Here is a 20,555-nt window from a genome sequence, read left to right as displayed (position 1 = left end):
ACTTTTTAAAATGTTTATTCAGTTTTGAGAGACAGAATGCAAGTGGGGGACAGGCAGAGAGGGAGACATAGAAACCGAAGCAGGCTGGACTCAGCTGTCAGCAGAGCCAGATGTCAGGCTCAAACTCATGAACCGTGAGATCATGACACGAACAGAAGTTAGACACTTCACACTACTAGGCCCCCAGTCGCCCCTTGGGGTTTCTTTTCTAGGGCAATGAAAATGTTCTGGAATTAGACTATGGTGATGGTTGCAAACTCTATAAATATACTGGAAACCACAGAGTTGTACACCTTTTATAAAAAGGTAGATTTAATGGCATATGAATTATTTCAATAGTTATTAAAAAGACTGTGCTGTTTGATACTATATATGCTTATTCTATAAACAGGTGCTCTAGTAGAGCACAACTGAGAGAAACAGCAGATCTTAACAAGTTCTTATTCTCCATGTTTTTCTTTGCTATAGCCAAAAAACCTGAGTAGAAGAATTAAAAGAAAGACTACACTGAACAACTCTAATGTTTTATAAACCTTTATTGGAAAGGCTACAAACTTCATATTGCCACTGCATTTCTTAACCTTAAAGTGGTTGGGGGGAAGTAACCTTGGATACAAAACTACTATGCTGTTGAATCTTGCCCAGGCTGGTTGTAAAATATTTTTTTGTACAATGGAGGTAGAGTGGATACGGCACTAATTTAATCATCACAGGCCTTGATTCATGCCAGGACACTTCCTGACACCACCCACCCCCACCCACCCACCATTCAGGTTCTAGTAGGCCTAGAAATAAACTACAAGTACTGTATTTAGGCTCAGGGATGGCACAATACATTTTTAATTTTTAGTTTTCCCCATTTGTTCTTTTACAAATGTAAAATGTACAACTGAGGTCTCTTTTCCCTAAAATTAAAGTGTGTTCTAAAAATATCTACTCTGGGAATGGAAAAAAGGTAGTAGATGGAAAGAAGAGCAACACAACATCCTTTTCATAGTTGTTTTACCTGATTTTTCTCATACCAGCCTAAGAATCTTACTTTTCTATAAAACATTAGTGATCAATGCTTCCCCCAATCTCAAATATTCAACTTAATGGAGACAGAGAATCTTTAACTTAACATTTAATGAAAACAGAGCATTTTAACAAGTTCTATGCAGACATGGTTCTAATATTGATTTGCTGTTACCTTATTTTTAAAAGGGGGAGGTGGTGGGGAAATACAGAGGCTAGGTTAACCTTGCCCCAATGCTCAGGATCATAACTTATGAGTCACAGAACTCAGCTGTCCTTGACTGTACAAAGCATCAGTTGAAGCCATAAAGCCTGTTTTTTACCAACATGTCAAACTTTCATTTTGTCTTTTAAAACTATAAAATGGGCATGTACCTGAGCCATAAGCTTCAGGTCAATGGGTTTTTAAGGGCTGCTGAAGAACCAGAATGAAGGATACATTCTCCAGTTTAAAGATACATTTTACAGTTAAAGTATGTTCTTCCTTCTAAAAATGTGACACAAAGAATAATTTATACCAACTGCTTTTTATTATCGAGTCTTAGAAACCTTTCACAAGATGGTAAAAAAACAAAAAACAAAAAAGAGGGGGGGGTAAGAAAAAAAAAACTTTACAACCACAGCTAATGTTATTTTCTCCATTGTTCCCAGTCAGCTCCAAACCCATTGTGTGCAAAGCCCATTTTTCCATGCATCTAAATGATAGATACAGGCTATGAAATTCTTTATTCTATTTGTAGCAGCTTACGCAGGTGCAGCCAAACACAAAGCTTCAGGACAAATTGTACACAAACTTTACAATGTGGGATTTGGATTTAAAATATGAAACATAAAATCTACACAAAACTGATAAAAATCAAGCACAGATACCAGGACTGAAACTTATAACCCATGTGTGAAAGGGAGTCTTGTTTCCTTTCAAGTGCTTTATTCTGCTACAGAACAGTCAAAATGAAGATGTAAAGCTTTGTGGTTAGTTTAAATTATACACTCTGTAGATACTATACCAATTTTAAAAGTTACACATAGACCAACAGATGTCCATCAGTTCATCTGGATTGACCAGACACTCCAGCTGGATGGCTGAAAGCAAACCGAGCAAATGTGGAAAGAAAATCCACCTGTGCAATTTGTTTGCAGAGTTTACTGATGGGCACATTGCACTCCTGGTCCATGATGGCTGCTGCTTTCTTCATCAGAGCTATCATTATAAGCTTCACGCCTCTGACCACCTCCTGAGCCCCGAGTGCTATCAAATTCTTGAAGCTCTACCTCCTCTGTGTCGCCAATGATGTTTGGAACTTCTGGTCTAGATGGCAGAAGGTCTTCTAGTTCCTTCATTAAAACAGAACAAAGATTAGTTGGAAGATACTTTCAACTTTCCTTTGGATACAATCCAAGATATATGCTTGTTTAAGAGTTAAGATAGGTAAATCTGTGTGCACTTTAAGCCAGAGACCACAAACTGATGACCCACAGGCCAAATATGCAGACATCTTTTGTACAACCCAGCTACTATTTAGAAAATAAAAAGCCACAATTAATTCCCAACATTAAAACACTGGAAGTTTTCACATCAGACACACTTTCCTGCATGGAAGAGTTAAAAGTTGCTAAGCTGGCATACTATGATACACTGGATGCCTCTTCAGTTGAGGGATCTGGTCTCTAGGGAGCCCCCATCTTCCCAACACCAACTCATACCCAGTCTGCTTTACTTCTTTACTATTCCCTCCTTGGCCCTCTCAACATTTACACCAACAAGCTTTGAGTTTAATAACCACCAGGATGGCCCAACAATCACTGAAATGTTGAAAAAGTCAAATTTTATAAATTATGTGTTCTAATCTTAGCACCAAAAACCAATGAACAGTTGACAAAGAAACATAACTATTATTAAACTTTAAGTCATCTACTGTTTATATTTAAAGAACACTTACAGAAAGCTTGTCTGGGTTGATCCAGTTGTTTTCAGGAAATTGCACATCAAATTTTATATACAGATCACCTTTTTCAAAGGGATTACGATACTGTGGCATTCCTTCACCTCGAACTACACGGACACATCCTATTATTTAAGTAAAAATGTAACTATTAGGAATTTATTCAAGAAGGTACTCAATAATTCTTTTGAGACTCACTAACTATAAAAATTTACAAGTCACAGAAGAACACATGGAATCCTGGATCAAACAAAAATTGAGATTTACCTGGTTCAATTACTTTTCCAGGGGGGTATTTTACCACAATCTGACGTCCATCAAGGTGTTTAAATGTGAACTGAAATCCACACAGAGCTTCAACAAGTCCTATCTTATATGTCATGTGCAAATCATTTCCATCTCTCTGAAACACCTACAAATAAATCACACAAAAAACATTTTAAAAAGTAAAGAGCCATGCCCTATTGTGCAGTGTTCCTTGAAATGATTTCAAAACCTTAAATCTACCATTCATTGTAAAAACCAAACTGTCATCATCCCTAATTTCCCTACCTAAATTTATATACGGAAACCTCGCTATTTTCACATAATATGCTAGAAACTTCTATCAGAAAAACAATGGAATTGAGAAAACAGCGCATAAGGCAGGCTGAAGCTCCAAAAAAACAGGACGAGGTACAGTCTGCATTTGTGGCCCATTTCTTGACTCTGAGCAAAAAAACCAAAAACCAAAACCAAACAAACAAAAAACCCCAAAACCAAAACAGTGCAGACAGTCCTGTAGGATTCTATAGAACAGGTTCGCCTTGGGAGTGCTCCCCGGACATGATCCTAAAAAGAGGAGAGTACAAGTTCAACACAAAGTTCAATCAGTAATGCTCAGCTAGTACACGGGGTCAATACCATATATTACACATGTACAAACAAGTTTTATCTCATCTAAAATTCAAAATTTGCTTAGGTGAATGTAAATCAAACAGCAAATGCTAAGGGTGACTAACTGCACTATAAGCCTATTGACTAGGTAATGCAATGATTAGTCAATAAACGTCAAGTATGTTTCTGAGCTATCAATGTATAGGAAAAACACATCCAATTTCACACATACCTGACTTATAATTTTTGCTTATTAGAATTTACAAATATCGGGGCACCTGGGTGGCTCAGTCAGTTAAGTGTCCAACTCTTGATTTCGGCTCAGGTCATCTATGGTTGTGAGAACAAGCCCTACTTCGAGCTCTGTCCGGAGTGTGGAGACTGCTTAAGATTCTCTCTCTACCTCTCTCTACCCCTCCCCTGCTTGCATATACTCTCTCTTCCCCGCCCCCCAAAATTACAAATATCTATACTTAGCCTTTGAGATTTAGGACGAAACGAAATACCATTATATTTATCAGTGGTCCTAGACCAGCAGCCTCAGCTGCACCAGAAAACTTGTTAGGAATGCACATTCTTGGGCCACACCCCATACCTACTGGGTCAGAAACTATAGAGGTGGGGACTAGTAATCCATAGTTTTAACACCAGGTGATTCTAAACGTATGCAAAAGTTGAGACCCACTGAATGTATATTACCTATGTGCATTTCCTCAAGTATTTCTTACAATGGGTGGAAAAATTAAATCCAATAAGGACTCTTTAATGCAGAATGTTTTAATCCTTTTATAACTATAAAATGCTAGTATTTCTGAACATCTTATGATATTATTGTTCAAAGAACCACCTATAACCAAATATCCTTTGGTTAAAGCTATACTAGAAATAGGGAACAAGAAGCACCTGGGTGGCTCAGTTGGTTAAGCATCTGAGTCTTGATTTTGGCTCAGGCCATGATCTCATGGTTCATCAGTTGGAGCTTGAGTCGGACTCTGTGCCAACAATGTGGTGCCTGCTTGGGATTCTGTCTCCCTCTCCACCTCACCCCGCACTCACTCTCTTTCTCAAAATAAGTAAAACTTAAAAAGAAATAGGGAACAAGAAGGGACACCATGTTCTTGGATAGGAGCGCTCAACTTAAAGTGATCCAATTAAAAATGCAATGGGGGGGGCAGGGACTAGTGAAGGGGTGAGTAGGTTAGAAAACTCGATGCTAAAATTCAAACAGAAAGTAAACATGCAAGGACACTCAGAGAATTTTTTAAAAAACCAGGTTAATTAGGGGTGCCTGGGTGGCTCAGTCAGTTGAGTGTCCTTGAGTGTAAGACTTCAGCTCAGGTCATGATATCATGGTTTGTGAGTTCGAGCCCCACACTGGATTCTGTGCTGACATCTCAGAGCCGGGAACCTACTTCAGATTTGGTCTTCCTTTCTCTCTCTGTCCCTCACCCGCTTGCGCGCACTCTCTCTCAAAAATAAACATTTAAAAAGAAATAATAGTAAAAGACTTAAAAAGCTCTAAGAATTTCTGGAAAACAAAGGTATTGAGCACAGAGAAGGGACTAACATCACCAGATATGGTGGCTTTTTTGCTGCACAAATGCACGAAGGTAGCCATAGCACCAAAACAGATACACACCTGTACTGAAAGACAAATACACATGATTTATAGCACTCTCAAAATCAAATTTTTTTTTATCAGAAGATTTATACTGTTTCAGCTAACAGCACCCACCCTAATCTCATGGCCTCATAACTCCTTCAGCACAAGTGTTGGGAGTGGGGGATGGGGACCAAAAAACCCTAACAAAATAACTACAAACTTTTTCATGAACTAGTTGAGACTACCCAACTTTTCTCAGAAGGTTAATATTTTTGGGGTGTCTGGGTGTCTCAGTCGGTTGAGTGACCTCAGCTCAGGTAATAATCTCATGATTCATGGGTTCAAGCCTCAGGTTGGGCTCTGTGCTGACAGCTCAGAGCCTGGAGCTGCTTCAGATTCTGTGTCTCCCTCTTTCTCTGCCCCTCCCCTACCTGCATTTGGTCTCTCAAAAATGAATAAACATTTTAAGAAAAAGGAGGTTAATATTTTCAGTGGTATAAATTAAACAAGACACCTAAATCTCTCCCTGGGCTCAAATTTACTTTATTGGTCATAATAAAACCAAATCTTTGACCTCTCACTAGCTAAACTTCCACTCTAACCTCTACTATCTTCTACTTTCTTTAGACAGTTACATCTGCTGTCTGTTGGAATTCCATGCAATTCCACAGCTTCCAACAATATTAAGAAGTGACCTTCTTCCAAACGCCTCCCCACAGCCCCAAGAAAGAAAAGCAGCTTATTCATGATCTCATTTGATTCTACAATATCCTTCTGAGGGAGGACTATCTTTGTATTTAGTAAAGCCAAACCAAGCCCAGGGATCCCAAAGCTAGTAAATGGGGAGTCAGAACTTAAGTGCTTGTCTCCAAATCCACTAATCTTCATTTTAAAAATCTCCATTTAACTATGTAGCAACATTAGAAGCATCTGGGTAGCTCAGTTAGTTAAGCATTTGAGTCTTGATTTTGGCTGAGGTCATGATCTCACAGTTTCTGAGATTGAGCCCCATGCTGTTAGCACAGAGGCTCCTTGGGATTCTCGTTCTTCCTCTCTTTCTGCCCCTCCCCCACTTGCACTCTCTCAAACATTAAAAAAAAAAATTATGTAGCAACATTAAAGAATGAATGTAGGGGTTAAAAAAAAAAAGGTTTCACCATCAGTCTGACATACCAAAAACTCTCCGCCAAATCAGCATTACTTCTTAACTTCCCCATTACTCTCCTGCTACTGTATTTGCACATATCATTTGGTAACTGCCCTCAAACTGTTCCAATTATATAGTAATGAAAATACCCACATGCTGGGGCACCTGGGTGGCTCAGTCGTTTAAGCATCTGACTTCGGCTCAGGTCATGACCTCATGGTTCGTTGGTTCGAGCCCCGCGTCGGGCTCTGTACTGACAGCTAGCTCAGAGCATGGAGCCTGTCTTCGGATTCTGTATCTCACTCTCTCTGACCCTCCCCTGCTCACACTGTCTCTCTCTCTCTCTCTCTCAAAAATAAATAAAACATTAAAAAAAAAAAAGGAAATACCCACATGTTGTCCAAACTGAACTCAAAATACAGTTTATACTCAAGCATACTATAAAGCTTATAAACATTTCAATTACTCAGCTATCTGCCTTTATTCTTTGTATGGTGTTGTGCTTGAAAGATATGACTGAACAAATGAGGAAGTGGATAAAATACCAATTAACAGAGAATCTAGAGTTACAAATATTTCAACCTATAAGACCCTAAGACAGAATTCTAGGAATTACTGTTTTTTAGCAATCAAGAAGCCCTTGTCATTTGCAGGTTTGGCAATATCCACAAAGGGCCCAGATATAGATAGTAATTTATAGCTTTTCCCAAGGCAATAAACTTACCCTGAGAAAGGCTAGGAGAGCAAACCATAACCTAGTGAGGAAACTGATCTAATCAAATTCCCAGAATCTGCATCTCAATATGGCTTTATTCGCCATAAGATTCTTTTTTTTTTTTTAAGTTTTATTTATTTGAGATAGAGCATTAGCATAAGAGGAGCAGAGAGGGAGAGCATCACAAGCAGTCTCTGTGACAACACAGGGTTCCATCTCACAACCATGAGATTATGACCTGACCCAAAATTAAGAGTTGGACACTCAACCGACTGAGCCACCAGGTGCCCCTCTAATAGATTCCTGAAGGGACTTTCAAAATTTACTTTATTTGTAGAAATCACATCATATGGGAGAAAATTTTAGTGTAAATTAAAAAGGTGGTGACTTGTGATATAAAGCTCTTCAGAGAAACTCAAGTCAATGAGATCAAGTAATGTCAGAACCATGTCAAAGGCTTTTATAGTCAAGAATCTGGGTGATTATTAAAAGGGTTTCCCGAATAGCTCTAGTTACAGTCTTCAACAGTAAAGGCTCTTTACAACTGCACCAAGAACCATAAAATACCTAGGAATAAATCTAACCGAAGAGGTAAAAGATCTGCACACTGCAAACTATAGAAAGCTTATGAAAGAAATTGAAGATACAAAAAAATGGAAAAACATTCCATGCTCATGGACTGGAAGAACAAATTACTGTTAATATGTTGATACTACCCAAAGCAATCTACACATTCAAAGCAATCCCAATCAAAATAGCGCCAGCATCCTTCTCAGAGCTGGAACAAACAATCCTAAAATTTGTATGGAACCACAAAAGACCCTGAATAGCCAAAGTAATGTTGAAAAAGGAAACCAGAGTGGGAGGCATCAGAATCCTGGACGTTAGCCTCTACCACAAAGCTGTAATCATCATGATAGGATGGTACTGGCACAAAAAAAAAGAAGACACATAGACCAATGGAATAGAGAACCCAGAAATGGACCCACACATGTATATCAACTAATCTTCGAATATCCAATGGAAAAAAGACAGACTCGTTAGCAAACGTTGCTGGGAAAACTCAACAGCACCAGGCAGAAGAATGAACCTGGACCACTTTCTTACACCATACACAGAAATAATCTCAAAATGGATGAGAGACCTAAATGTGAGGCAAGAAACCATCAAAATCTTAGAGAAAACAGGCAACAACTTCTTTGACCTCAGCTGCAGCAACTTCTTACTTAACAGGTCTCTAGGGGCAAGGGAAACCAAACCAAAAATGAACTATTGGGACCTCATCAAGATAAAGATAAAAAGCTTCTGCACAGCAAAGCAAACAATCAACAAAACTAAAAGGCAATCAACAGAATGGGACAAGATATTTGCAAATGACATATTGGATAAAGGGTTAGTATCCAAAATCTATAAAGAACTTACTAAACTCAACACCTGAAAAACAAATAATCCCATGAAGCAATGGGCAGAAGACATGAATAGACACTTCTACAAAGAAGATATTCAGATGGCTAACAGACTAACAGACACATGAAAAGACACTCAACATAGCTCATCATCAGAGAAATACAAATCAAAACCACACTGAGCTACCACCTCACACTGGTCAGAATGGCTAAAATTAACAACTTTGGAAACAACAGATTTTGGAAAGGGTGTGGAGAAAGGGGGACCCTCTTGCACTTTTGGAGGGAATGCAAACTGGTGCAGGCACTCTGGAAAAGTGTGGGGGTTCCTCAAAAAAATTAAAAAATAGAATTACCCTATGACCCAGCAACAGCACTACTAGAAATTTATCTAAAGGATATAGGAATGCTGATTCATAGGGGCACATGTACCCCAGTGTTTATAGCAGCACTCTTAACAATAGCCAAAACATGGAAAGAGCCCAAATGTCCATCAACTGATGAATGGATAAAAAAGACGTGGGGCGTATGTGTATATACGTATATATACATACACTGGAATACTATTTGGCAATGAAAAAAACAAAATCTTGCCATTTGCAACAAGGATGGAACTGGAGGGTATTATTACGCTAAGTGAAATAAGCCAGTCAGAAAAAGACAAATATGTTTTCACTCCTATGTGGAATTTGAGAAAGTTATCAGGAAGACCATAGGGAAGAGAAGGAAAAATAAGTTACAAACAGACGGAGGCAAACCATGATACTCTTTAAATACAGAGAACTGAGGGTTGATGGGACTGGGGTAAAATGGGAGATGGGCATTGAGAAGGGCACTTGTTGGGATGAGCGCTGGGTATTGTATGTAAGTGATGAATCGTGGGAATCTACTCCCAAAGCCAAGACTACACTGTATACACTATATGTTAGCTAACGTGACAATAATTTAAAAAAAAAAAAAAAGAATAAAGGCTCACAGGGGCACCTAGGTGGCTCAGTAGGTTAAGTGTCTGACTTTGGCCTAGGTCATGATCTCATGATTTGTGGGTTTAAGCCCTGCGTTAGGCTCTGTGCTGATAGCTCAGAGCCTGGAACCTGCTTCAGATTCTGTGTCTCCTTCTCTCTCTGTCCCTCCCCTGGTAGTGCCCTTATCTTTCTCTCCCTCAAAAATAAACATTAAAAAAAGAAAAATAATCACAGGCTCTTAAAAAAAAATAAAGGCTCACACAAAAAAATAAAGGCTCACAGTATAGTCTATGGCACATCAGAAAATAGAAGCGCCATGGCATTATCAAAAGAATATATACAACAGACCACATCGTTGGACCAGTTAATTATGCCTTGTGGTTAACATACAACATAAAAGCAAAATAAGTTTTAACTGTAGAACTTTTTCTGTCAAGAAAAGCTCACCTGGTTAATCCAACATGTAAAACAATTCAACAGAGCAGCACTGAGGACTGAAGCCCTAACTACCAATCAACACCCATCAAAGGAGTTTCACAATGAAAAATAAGCTGTCTTAGATCATTTGGCCCAATGTCCTTACATTCATAAACAAGGAAGCTGGGGTACAGACACAACAGGATTACTTATGATTACAGTGCTAATCAATGGCTGAGCTGCAACCAAAACGGACTCCTTTTCAGGGCTTCTGACTGCACCTGGCTTGTCGGTCTACTAGTTAGTTCTTATAAACTCAGCCCAACCACTTAACTTCGTTTATGTTCAAAGTTGTTCCAGAGAACCCAAAAAGATCTAACCTGTACCTTGACCACAACACTTATTTCTGCATAAAACAAAAATCAAATAAAAAGGAAATTACCTCATGTTCCTTCTCTTGTAGCAAAAGAACAATGTCTCCTGGTTCCACTCCTGGGGCCTGATCTGCTTCCCCAGTAAACGTAATTCTCTGTCCATGTTTCATGCCTTTGTCTACGTGGACTTCAAGAATCTTCACTTCTTTAATCACCTTCTTGCCTTCACATTTTTTACAGCGGTCCTTTTCATTAATTACCTCTCCTAGAAAGATAGGTCATTCAAACTTCCAACAAGAGTACCATACTGCACTCTTAAGATAATGTCTTGATACTGCTTTTTATTCATTAAATAAACGTTCTGAATTTAATTGCTATTTGAAGTTTTGTTTAAAGTATCATTGTTAGTAATAGAAATTTGCATCTTACTACCCAGCTACCCAATCTCCTCTATTTCAGAGTATAATATATTTTAAATAACACTTTGAGTACCTCCACACCATGTTTAGAACAACACGGCTCTTCTATGCATTCTTCTGAAACATTTAATTAGTGGTATAATGAAGTTAAACCTGAAATTGTACATAATGTATTGTGAAAAAATATTGATTTCTGATGGCTGATTATTGGCACACATTAATGCTTAGATGACACATATAATTAATGACCTCAGGGACTGTTTCTAGAATACGGCTTTCAAAAAGTATGTTCTGCAAAACACCAGATCCTCACAATGGTAATGGAACACGGGAAAAGATTTCAGTAAACTTTGGTTTCTTAGATTGCGGGAACTGTTAGAAACTTTAATAAGGTAAAGTGCACTGAGACTTTCCAGGAGGGGAATAATAATATGCAGTTTCTCCATTATCTATCTCATCACTTCCTGCAGCAATCTGGAAAAAGATGCTCTAGAACGGTTTTTAATATGGTAGCCACCAGCCACCTGCAGCTATTTAAAGTTTAAATTAATTAAAATTAAAAATTTAGTTCCTCAGTCACACTAGCTAAATTTCAAGTACTCAATAGCCATAGGTGGCTAATGGTTACCATAGGAGACATTGTATGTACAGTACATTTCCATCATTGTAGAAAAATTTTATTATATAGCACTGCTCTAGAACAGGGTCTGGCAAACTAAAACCCACAGGCCAATTGGGTATGCCCTTGTTTTTCTAAGAAATGTTTAACTGGAAGTCAGTCATGCCCATTTGGTTATATATTGTCCGTGGTTATAAAAGCATTACAAGGACAGGGGTGAGTAGTAGTTTCAAAACCTATTCTGAGTCTAAGTATTTCAAAGACATCCAAAGCCTAAAGTATTTACTTCTGTGAGAAGGAAGGACTTCAGTCCCTGTAACCATCCTTAAAAGCTAGCAGCTTACAGTAAAGCCTGTTGCTATCTTCCTCTTTCTCAAATATAACCTTTAACAATATAAAGGGAAAAAAAACTTGTGCCCATCCTTTTGGAACTAAAAAAGACGAACATTTCACCGAACATAATCTAAATTTACTCTTTGTGTTCATTGGGCCTATACATAATAATTTTCATTTTTTCTTTGAGAACTTTTATCTTTCAATAAAATGAATACACGTTAAAGAAAAAAAATGTAAGCCTCTCCAACTCCTGCATTCCCAAACCATTTCAACATAAAAGCAGAGAAGTATTGGCACGCATACCTTCTCCATTACAGTCAGAACACACAGACTGCATCTGTTGTACCATTCCCGGAGCCAGCTGTCTTATCATAATGCGTACACCTCGACCCCGACAAGCACTACACTTCTGAACAGCTCCAGACTTTCCACCTTGGCTAAAGCAAGCAAAAGTGTAAATTAAATTTTTGCCCACAGACCGTTCCAATAGACCACGGCAAACAAGAATTGTGCTTTTCAACTTCATTTTCTCAACACCCAACGACTAGTATTTAAATGGACTTTCAGAGGTATCAGAAAATGTTCTGAGTCAGGTAGTTAAAATCATGAATAATTTTTAATTGATACAGACGAAATGTGCCACTGAAAGAACAGATGAAATGTATTTTGGAGACTAGAACACACACTTACCCACTGCATGCACTACAGAGTACATTCTTGCTAAGTTGTAGTTTGGTTGTCTTGCCATTATATAGATCTTCTAAAGATACTCTGGGGAGAAAAGAATTAGGTTCAATCAAATTTTGCCAAGTTCTCCTAAATACAGTATATAAATGACAGCTGATACAGCATATTCCACTATAGCCTTTTAAAACAAAGAATTCAAAAACATCTTACATTAAGTCAACTAAGGTTTTATTTTGTGGCTCAAATTAACAGAAGGATTTTTATGGTTATGGACAGTATATATGGTGTCAAAACCAGAACCTACAGGATCAGTGCAACAATGTACTATACTGCATTTTCTGATAAAGTTGGTAACTGCACAAACTCAAGGATCAACCTTCTTCTGGCCTCAAGCAGGAGTCCTTCATCTAATCCAACCCTGTGAATGAGGTACAATTATCCTCCTCATCTTACAAGACAAAACTTAGCACAGAGAGGTTAACTTGCCTTACTTGATCACACAGGCAGGTTGGCTCCAGAGTTCATGCTCTACTAAAGACTTCCCCTTAAGGACAATTTTTAGAAAGCTACAAAGTTACATTACAACTTATGGGAGTCATACCAACTTAAGATTGCATAGGTCTCAAAAACAGAACAAAAAAAGTGACCTTATCAACAGTTATGACAGGAGGAAAAGAAAAGGTTTTCAACAGACAGCCTAGAAGTTTTAGAGATCTTAAGAAACCACTGACTTATAAGCAAAATTATATATTTGAATTAACTTTTACCAAATTTTCAAAGGGGTCTATGATCAAAATAGGTTAAATAAGGGGTGCCTGGGTGGCTCAGTCAGCTCAGTCATTTTGGCTCAGCTCATGATCTCATGGTTCGTGAAACCAAGCCCCAGCATCAGGCTCCACACTGAACATGAGGCCTGCTTGGGATTCTCTTTCTCCCTCTCTTTGACCCTCCCCTGCTCGCATGCATTTTTTTCTTTCTCTCTCTCTCTAAATAAGACATTTATAAACAAGGTAGAATTTAAAAGCCTGTTAAAAACACAACTGATAGAACCCAACTCATCTTTATATAGCAGATGAATTATAGGACCATTCATTTCCAAACTAACCTCAAAAAAAATCTATGTATATTAAGTCTCAAATACTATTCAGGGGTGCACGGGAGGCTCAGTTAGTTGTCTGACTTGAGTTCAGGTCATGATCTCAAGGTTCATGATTTCGAGCTCTGCATGGTGGGAAGGGTGGGGTGAGGGTCTTTCCTAATTTAATTTTTTAATTAAAAAAATTTTTTTAAACACTATACATTTAGGATCTGAAAGCAACGCTTTTAATGTGCTTTTTTACCCATCTCGTTGTGGTTTTAAATCTCTTTTAGCAGTGAAGATTCACTTTAAAATAGAGGAACAATAATTAAAAGTACTTTGCAAAGCACCCATACCATTTATTTTGAGGTATTCAAACTTTCCCAAAATCATTATTTCAAGATATTATTTGTACACATTCTAGGCAGTTTAAGAATAAAACACTTAGGGACAAAATATTACCAACATTTCCAAATAATGACATAGCTACAGCTTCATCTTAGACAAAAGCAATTGGCTGCATCTGTCTTTTAATACTCAAACAATCTTTAACAAAATAATTTACAAAAAAAAAAATAGGTACGTCTTTTCCTCCTTGTATATTAAACTGCAATTAGTATGCAAAACCACTCTCTAAGAGGCCAGAAAAACACGCACTTCAACAAACATGGCCAATGAAGGAAAAATGTGGATAATGGTCTGGCCAAGCTGGCACTATCCACCAATGGTGCTAAACTGGTACAATCCTTTACAAGGCAATTTAGTCATATTTATCAGCCTCAAAATACTGATGCCTGCCTGGGAATCTCTGCCAAGAAGAGACAAAGCTGTATATAAAGATACTCAAAGCAGCTATTACAGAAAAAAATTAGCAACAGCCTATAGAAAAGGTGAATGATTAAGTAAATCATGGAATGGAATATTATAAAGCCTCTGAAAACAAAATGTTGTAACAACAGGTAAATTCTAAATAATATTAAAACAGCATTTACTATCTAATTTGAAATAACATTGAAGGAGAATATTAAGAATTTATTAAGGTACAGCAAGCACTCTCAATCCTATTTACTTCTTAGATCACTTTTTTTTATCAAAGAAAAAAGAACTAAACCATACCATACAAATATTACTCTTGGAAAAATATTCAAATGGTAATTTATTTGAGGATAAATTCTTTTAAAACACAAATTTAAGAATGAGATTCAAACAATGTAACAGTTTACGTTTCCTCTATATAAATTAGGTAATATGAAATATTTTAAATAAACGATGAAAGTTGGTCTCTGGCATTTGCTAGTAAAATCCTTATTGGTTTGTGAAGAGAATAAAAGACCTCACAAACTTTGCAAAGTAAAATAGCTATTTTCATACTGTAGAGGGCCCACTGGTTCACAGTCTAAGATCAAGGTCAGACACCATTCATACGTTGGCAGGTTAATGTCAGGCTTGAAGCCAGGAAGCTCCATGGAAACCAATTTAAGAGAGTTCACACTGAGGATCAAGTAATGAGTGATTGTAACATGTAAACAAACTAGTCAGAGAGTCACCTACTTTGTAAATTTTTAAATAAAAAGTAACTTGGAAAATTTAAATACTTAAAAATAATCTTCATAATTGAAACATTAAATCATTTAGTAAAAGCAGCTTCAGACACATATAACAAAACCACCTGCCTACTCAGTTAAAACACCATCCTTTAAGATCTGTAGCAAAATACTAACACTCAGGTTACCAACTTCAATTTAGTCACCCAAGACAGCAAGGACATGGCAGATTTTTTTTTTCTGACAAAGGATGAATATTTTTGATACATTTCTCTTTACTGAGCATTACTACTTGAAAAAATAGTACTTAATATTTTTGTAAGAAAGAAAAAAAGATATTCACTTAAGTGGATGCATCATGTCTTCTCCTCTTCTTCTGCCATTTCGACTTCTACTCTGATTGCCCATAAAGCCGAACAATCCCCCACCAAAAATGTGAGAGAAAATATCATCCATGCCACCACCTCCGCCGCTACCTTCCCGAAGACCTTGTTCTCCATATCTGTCATATAATTCACGCTTCTCAGGATTTGACAGCACTTCATATGCAAAACTTATTTCTTTGAACTATAAAAAAAGTAACAAGGAAAACAATTGGGTTTTCAAGTAGGAGAGTGGGGGGGAAGGTTACAGGAATCTGGGATCTAAGAGAAAGCTACAAATTACATTTGGATGGAGTCTGGTCCTACCTCCCACTGCCCAGGATGTTGGCATTCCCATTACAAAACCAAAATTTTCTTAATGTAAAAATTTGGCTCTATGGGCATAGATGGCACTTTTCTTACAACATTCCTGTTTTTAAGGAGAATAATCTAAAACTAAAATCTCATGGGGAAAGTGTCAAATAACTTACTTTGTCACCAGCATTTGGATTCTTATCAGGATGATATTCCTTGGCTAACTTTCTGTATGCCTTCAATAAAAAAGAAAAATTTTAAAAAAAGATTACATACAAAATCTGCTTTAAAGATTTTTGAGTACTAAATATTCATTTTTCTGAGAAGCAACTCATAACACTCCAAAAATATCTTTTATTCACTGAGATTGTTTGGCAATCTAGATTCATAAGCGCAATATTGTTTTTACTAATTTGTCCATCCCAATACTGTTGACTCATTAACTTAATCCAAAAAAGCAGACAGCAGCTATATTTGAACAATGCCAGAAAAAAACAAAATATTGGAAAATTACGCATCTCGCTACTGTCAAATGTCTTTGATGGCCAGTAACCAGACCAAGAAAACCTCAATGAACTCTAAAGAAATGATTGTCAAGCTTAACAAACTGCAAAACATTACTACTAAAAATTAAACTAAGGTAAGAACCTCTGCTCAGGATAGCTCCTGCCCTTCCTCTAATTGAAATATCAAGAAAAAGCCTGGAGCTTTTAATTTTTCATATGGTGGATTAATTAGGGTCTTAATTGCGGTGACCTCAGCCTTCGTGAAGTTGCATACATTTTAGGTGGTTGGGATATATACAGCACTTAAGTCTTTATTCACAGACACATGAATTATATAATACAGACTAGCATTTCCGGTAAGGTAACAGGAAGTCCATTTTACTCTCAACTGTACCGGTCCCAGTGCCTAAGGAGCATTCTCATTTTTTCTCGGCTTACAAATCTGGATACTCTAAAATCGGTGAAGACGGTACAGGATTTAATCAAATGCCGCAAGTGCCTTAAATCTTGAGGTCAAAGATTCACAGCATTGCAAACATCAATAAGGTCTTATATTTATTTTTAGTGTGCACTCAGGTGTTTGGCTGAGACCCATGGCTTATTCCTGAGGCGGGCACAGAACATCTAGGTTACCTGCCCACAGAACAATACACCCAGAGACCCACGGGTCGGTGAGCGGAGGAGGAAGAGAGGGAGGTGCTCCAGAGGCCGCGGCACCCAAGAAACATCTTCAACTGCCCGGAGGCACCGGCAGGGGCGGCCTCAACCCTCCAGCCAGACCCTAAACCTAGCCCCGATTCGGACCCGACGCCGACTGCCGCGGCGTGGACAACTTCTCTCCCGGGGCCGGGATGCGCTGTGCGCCTCTGTCCAACCTGTTTTTCCAGGGTGGTGACCTCCGTGCGGGGAGGGCCGAGCAGGCTGCTGCCTCCCAGGAGCGCCCGGCCTCCGGCGCCCGCCGGGGAAGAGAGGAAGGAAGCGTTCTTCGGCTGTTTGCGCAGGGGTGGGTTTTATTTGCTGCATTTGCGGGCGGGCGGGGCCGACAGCCCAAGGTCAGCCGAGGCCGGTCTCACCGCCGCCGCCCCCCAGCTTGGGCCCGCTGCGTCCGGCGCGGGCTCGTGGGTACCCCCGTAGCGCGGCCTGGCCGTCTCAGCCGCGCAGGCCCGCGCCCCTCACACCCTGCCCGGCCGTCCCGCTCCCCACTACCTTCTTCAGCTCGTTCTCGCTGGCGCCAGGCGGGACGCCCAGAATGTCGTACAGCTTGGTGTCGGCCACGTTCGCCATGGCGGCGGGCTAGGAAACGCTTAAAGGAGAAGGCGACGGAGCAGACCGAGCGCAGCCAGGCCCACAGCGGCGTCGGCGGCAGCGCAGGCCGAGGAAGACAGCGAGGGGGAAGAGGGGCGGAGCTGAACTTTGACCCGGCGCACGGCGCGACGTGACGTCGCTACGCGGAGTCCGCCCCGAGCGCTCGGCCCTGGCCGTTGGGGGTCGGGGTAGTGACTGAGCCTGCGTTGGGGTCGCTTCTCCGTAGGGTCCAAGCCCTGGGAAACTGAGAGAGCTGTGACCCGCGCTTTCCAAGGCTTCAGCTCCTTGCGAAAGGCGTTTATGGAGGGTGCTGAGGGGATGAAGAGGCTGCCCCCTCGGTCAGCTTCGAATTCGGCGGGCGAGAAAACCGGGCCGGGCCCCCGAGGGAGGCCCCGCTGAGGTCGTCCTCCGAATCCGAGATGCCGCAGGTGGACCCTCTGCATCTCGTTCCCTCAGGGCTACGATGAAAAACAGCTCCTGGGGGTGGGTGTGCGTGTCTGTCTGTCGGCGCGTTTTGTATTAAGGAATTTTTAAACATTCACGAAAAGTAGTATGTTACAACGAGGAGTGCAACAGTTAGCTACATTTTACCGATTTTGTTTCATCTGTCTCCTCCAACTCATACTCCCTAATCTTAAGTGTTTTAGGGAAACCGTTTTATTCACAAATATATCTCTAACATGAATTTTTAAGGCATAATCACGCCATTTAGTCCATGTTGAGATTTTCACAGTTGTCTTCATCACAAATTGTCTTTTCACAATTGGTTTGTGACATCCGGATCCAAATTAAGACTGACCCGTTGCGTCTGAGTCATGTGTTTAAGTCTCTAACTTGATAGCTTTAAAATCACCAAACACCAGAGTTCTAGATAGTATAAGGCAGCCGGACTGGACATAGCCACCTGGTGATTGATATCCGTTGGTTTACGTTAGTTTCTCAAAAATGTTTGCAGTGCACCTACCACGTGCTGGGATGGTACAGACACTTAGACTGGAGGAGGGGAGTGTTATAAGAGAATAAGCCCTAGTGCGTGCCGTCAACTCGCTAACCGTTTATGGATAGAGGAAAATAAGATGTTCTGATCCTTTGCAACCTGAACTGGTGGTAAAGACTCCAACATAATCATCTCACTCAGGCTAATCTCACTTCCTTGGCATTCCTCCAAACCTAGTTTATGGAGGGCCTGGAGTACCATGCCCAGGAGTTGGAAATTTATCCTGAAACCCCTGGGGAGTAATTGATGGGCAGTCATGGTATTCTTTCCACCTAAGTCTTCCTTTTTCTGAAATACTACCCAAAATGCTGTTCTTTCAGTGAAGTCTTTGATTCCCCAACCTGGTGAACACCATTGTCTCATCTGAGTTTCCAGCACCTTTAGCTTGTGCCACTCCTAGATGGGTCTCATGTGCAGTTTGAATAGTAGTTTGGTGTGAGTCTGAACTTCATTAATAGGGTGTAGGTTACTTAGGGAAGATTCATTCTTCTGTACCCCACAAGGGCTGACTTTGAATACAGTAAAGGCCTCAGTAATTTCAGTTTCCCCACTTCTTTTTTGCATTTTGAGACATTCATAAAAAGCAATGTAAAGTGGTGGTGAAGTTAGATTATGTGGATTGGTGGCCTGGTTCTGCCATTTATTAACAATGTGACCTTGAGCAAGTTACTTAATTTTTCTGAGGCTATTTTCTCCCGTGTCAGATTAGATTTAGTAGTATTTATGCCATTGGCTTATTTTCAGGATTAAATGAGTTAGTAGCATGCTTAGAACAGGAGCTAAAACCAAGTATATTAGCAATTGGTTTTTGCCCACTTGCCTGTAGGCTGTTTCCATATCTCTCTATTCATTGTCTTTATTCATTTAAATACCTGGCTTCCTGAGCGGGATTCCCCAGCTTCCTCCGTAAAGAGTCAGAAAGAGCTGGACCTTTCTGTTTCAGTTTTACTGAAAAAAAAATTTTTTTTTACAAGAGGAAAAAATTCCTCACTTGGTTCATTTTTAGTTTCTGATATTCTAGTGAAGAGTAGCTGGGTAATTCCCTCCTTAGCTCGAAGTTATTTTTTTTTTTACCTGTCTCTAACCAGCACCATAGTTCATAAATTTGTTTTCATTTACTTATAATATTTTCTCCATTTCTGAGTGTTCACTGTAGTCAGTGTTGTTATTTGCTAATTTTACAGGTCGACAAGTTATTTCGGAACAGTTCTGTGTGTTTCAGCTGACACATGCTCTCTGTCATCCCATACTGAGTCAAAACTGTGTCATTGTGAGCACTATAACATTTCAGCCACTACTTTGTATTTTTAAGGTAGCTCTTTTATTTTAGCTCCATATTTAGCTAATGCCATGAAGGGAACAAGACCTTTATCTCATTTCATGTGTCAGGCACCATAAAATGCTGAGTCACAGTCATCTGAGGGCTGCTCTCACTAGGCAAATGATTTAGTTTGAGGCTCTAGTGATTTAAGATTTCTGCCAGGTTTATATTGTTGTTCAATTACTTTTTAAAATTGTTACTAATTCAGTGTAATTGTGTGGGGTTGAGGTGGGGAGGAGGGAGGTAAGGACTAGGGAGGAAGTGTATGAACTGTAAGTTTTCAGGCCATTCATACTGTTCACAACTAATACAATACAGACTATGTAATCCATTACTTTACAGATAGCCCTTTATATATGATTTAGGCAGTTCAGACAGTTTTGCTTTCATCATTTTGTTTAATTAGTTTTGCATGTACAGGGCAGATTTTTCAGAGGATACAAAAAAAATGCTAATGGCTCTTGTCATGAAGATATTGAGACTACAGTATTGATGATTGTTGGTACTCGGAAGAAAAAATTGTGGGGTTCGGATCATTAAATTCCTTGCAGTTCCTCAACTAGATTGTTCAGTGATGGGGCAACGTGGTTTTATGTGGTGTATACA

General features: G+C 39.4%; 1 protein-coding gene across 1 annotated transcript; it reads right to left on the bottom strand.

Moving 5' to 3' along the window:
- Window positions 1–518: 518 nt before the first annotated feature.
- DNAJA2 (DnaJ heat shock protein family (Hsp40) member A2) lies at window positions 519–17,726 on the bottom strand. Its single transcript, XM_077751229.1, has 9 exons — window positions 17,533–17,726; window positions 15,997–16,056; window positions 15,487–15,710; window positions 12,525–12,605; window positions 12,138–12,271; window positions 10,529–10,725; window positions 3,225–3,369; window positions 2,955–3,082; window positions 519–2,349 (listed from the first exon to the last, which is right to left on the bottom strand). The coding sequence occupies exons 1-9, from the start codon at window positions 17,608–17,610 to the stop codon at window positions 2,158–2,160; spliced, it is 1,239 nt and encodes a 412-aa protein (XP_077607355.1). The 5' UTR covers window positions 17,611–17,726; the 3' UTR covers window positions 519–2,157.
- Between the last annotated feature and the right edge of the window lie 2,829 nt (window positions 17,727–20,555).

Source organism: Crocuta crocuta, unplaced genomic scaffold, assembly GCF_008692635.1.
Source record: "Crocuta crocuta isolate KB4526 unplaced genomic scaffold, BGI_CrCroc_1.0 scaffold124, whole genome shotgun sequence".
In the NCBI taxonomy this organism is placed as follows: Eukaryota; Metazoa; Chordata; class Mammalia; order Carnivora; family Hyaenidae; genus Crocuta; species Crocuta crocuta.
The sequence above is the reverse complement of the archived record's forward strand: the minus strand, read 5'-3'. Positions and strand labels throughout refer to the sequence as shown.

Bases quoted from the DNA above. Each gene is read 5' to 3' on its own strand.
- DNAJA2 (XM_077751229.1), bottom strand. From the start codon at position 17,610: ATGGCGAACGTGGCCGACACCAAGCTGTACGACATTCTGGGCGTCCCG. The intron at 16,057-17,532 runs GTAGTGGGGAGC...TTTTTATTGAAG, and splicing joins GCGAGAACGAGCTGAAGAAG to GCATACAGAAAGTTAGCCAA. The intron at 15,711-15,996 runs GTAAGTTATTTG...CTTTTTTTATAG, and splicing joins ATCCAAATGCTGGTGACAAA to TTCAAAGAAATAAGTTTTGC.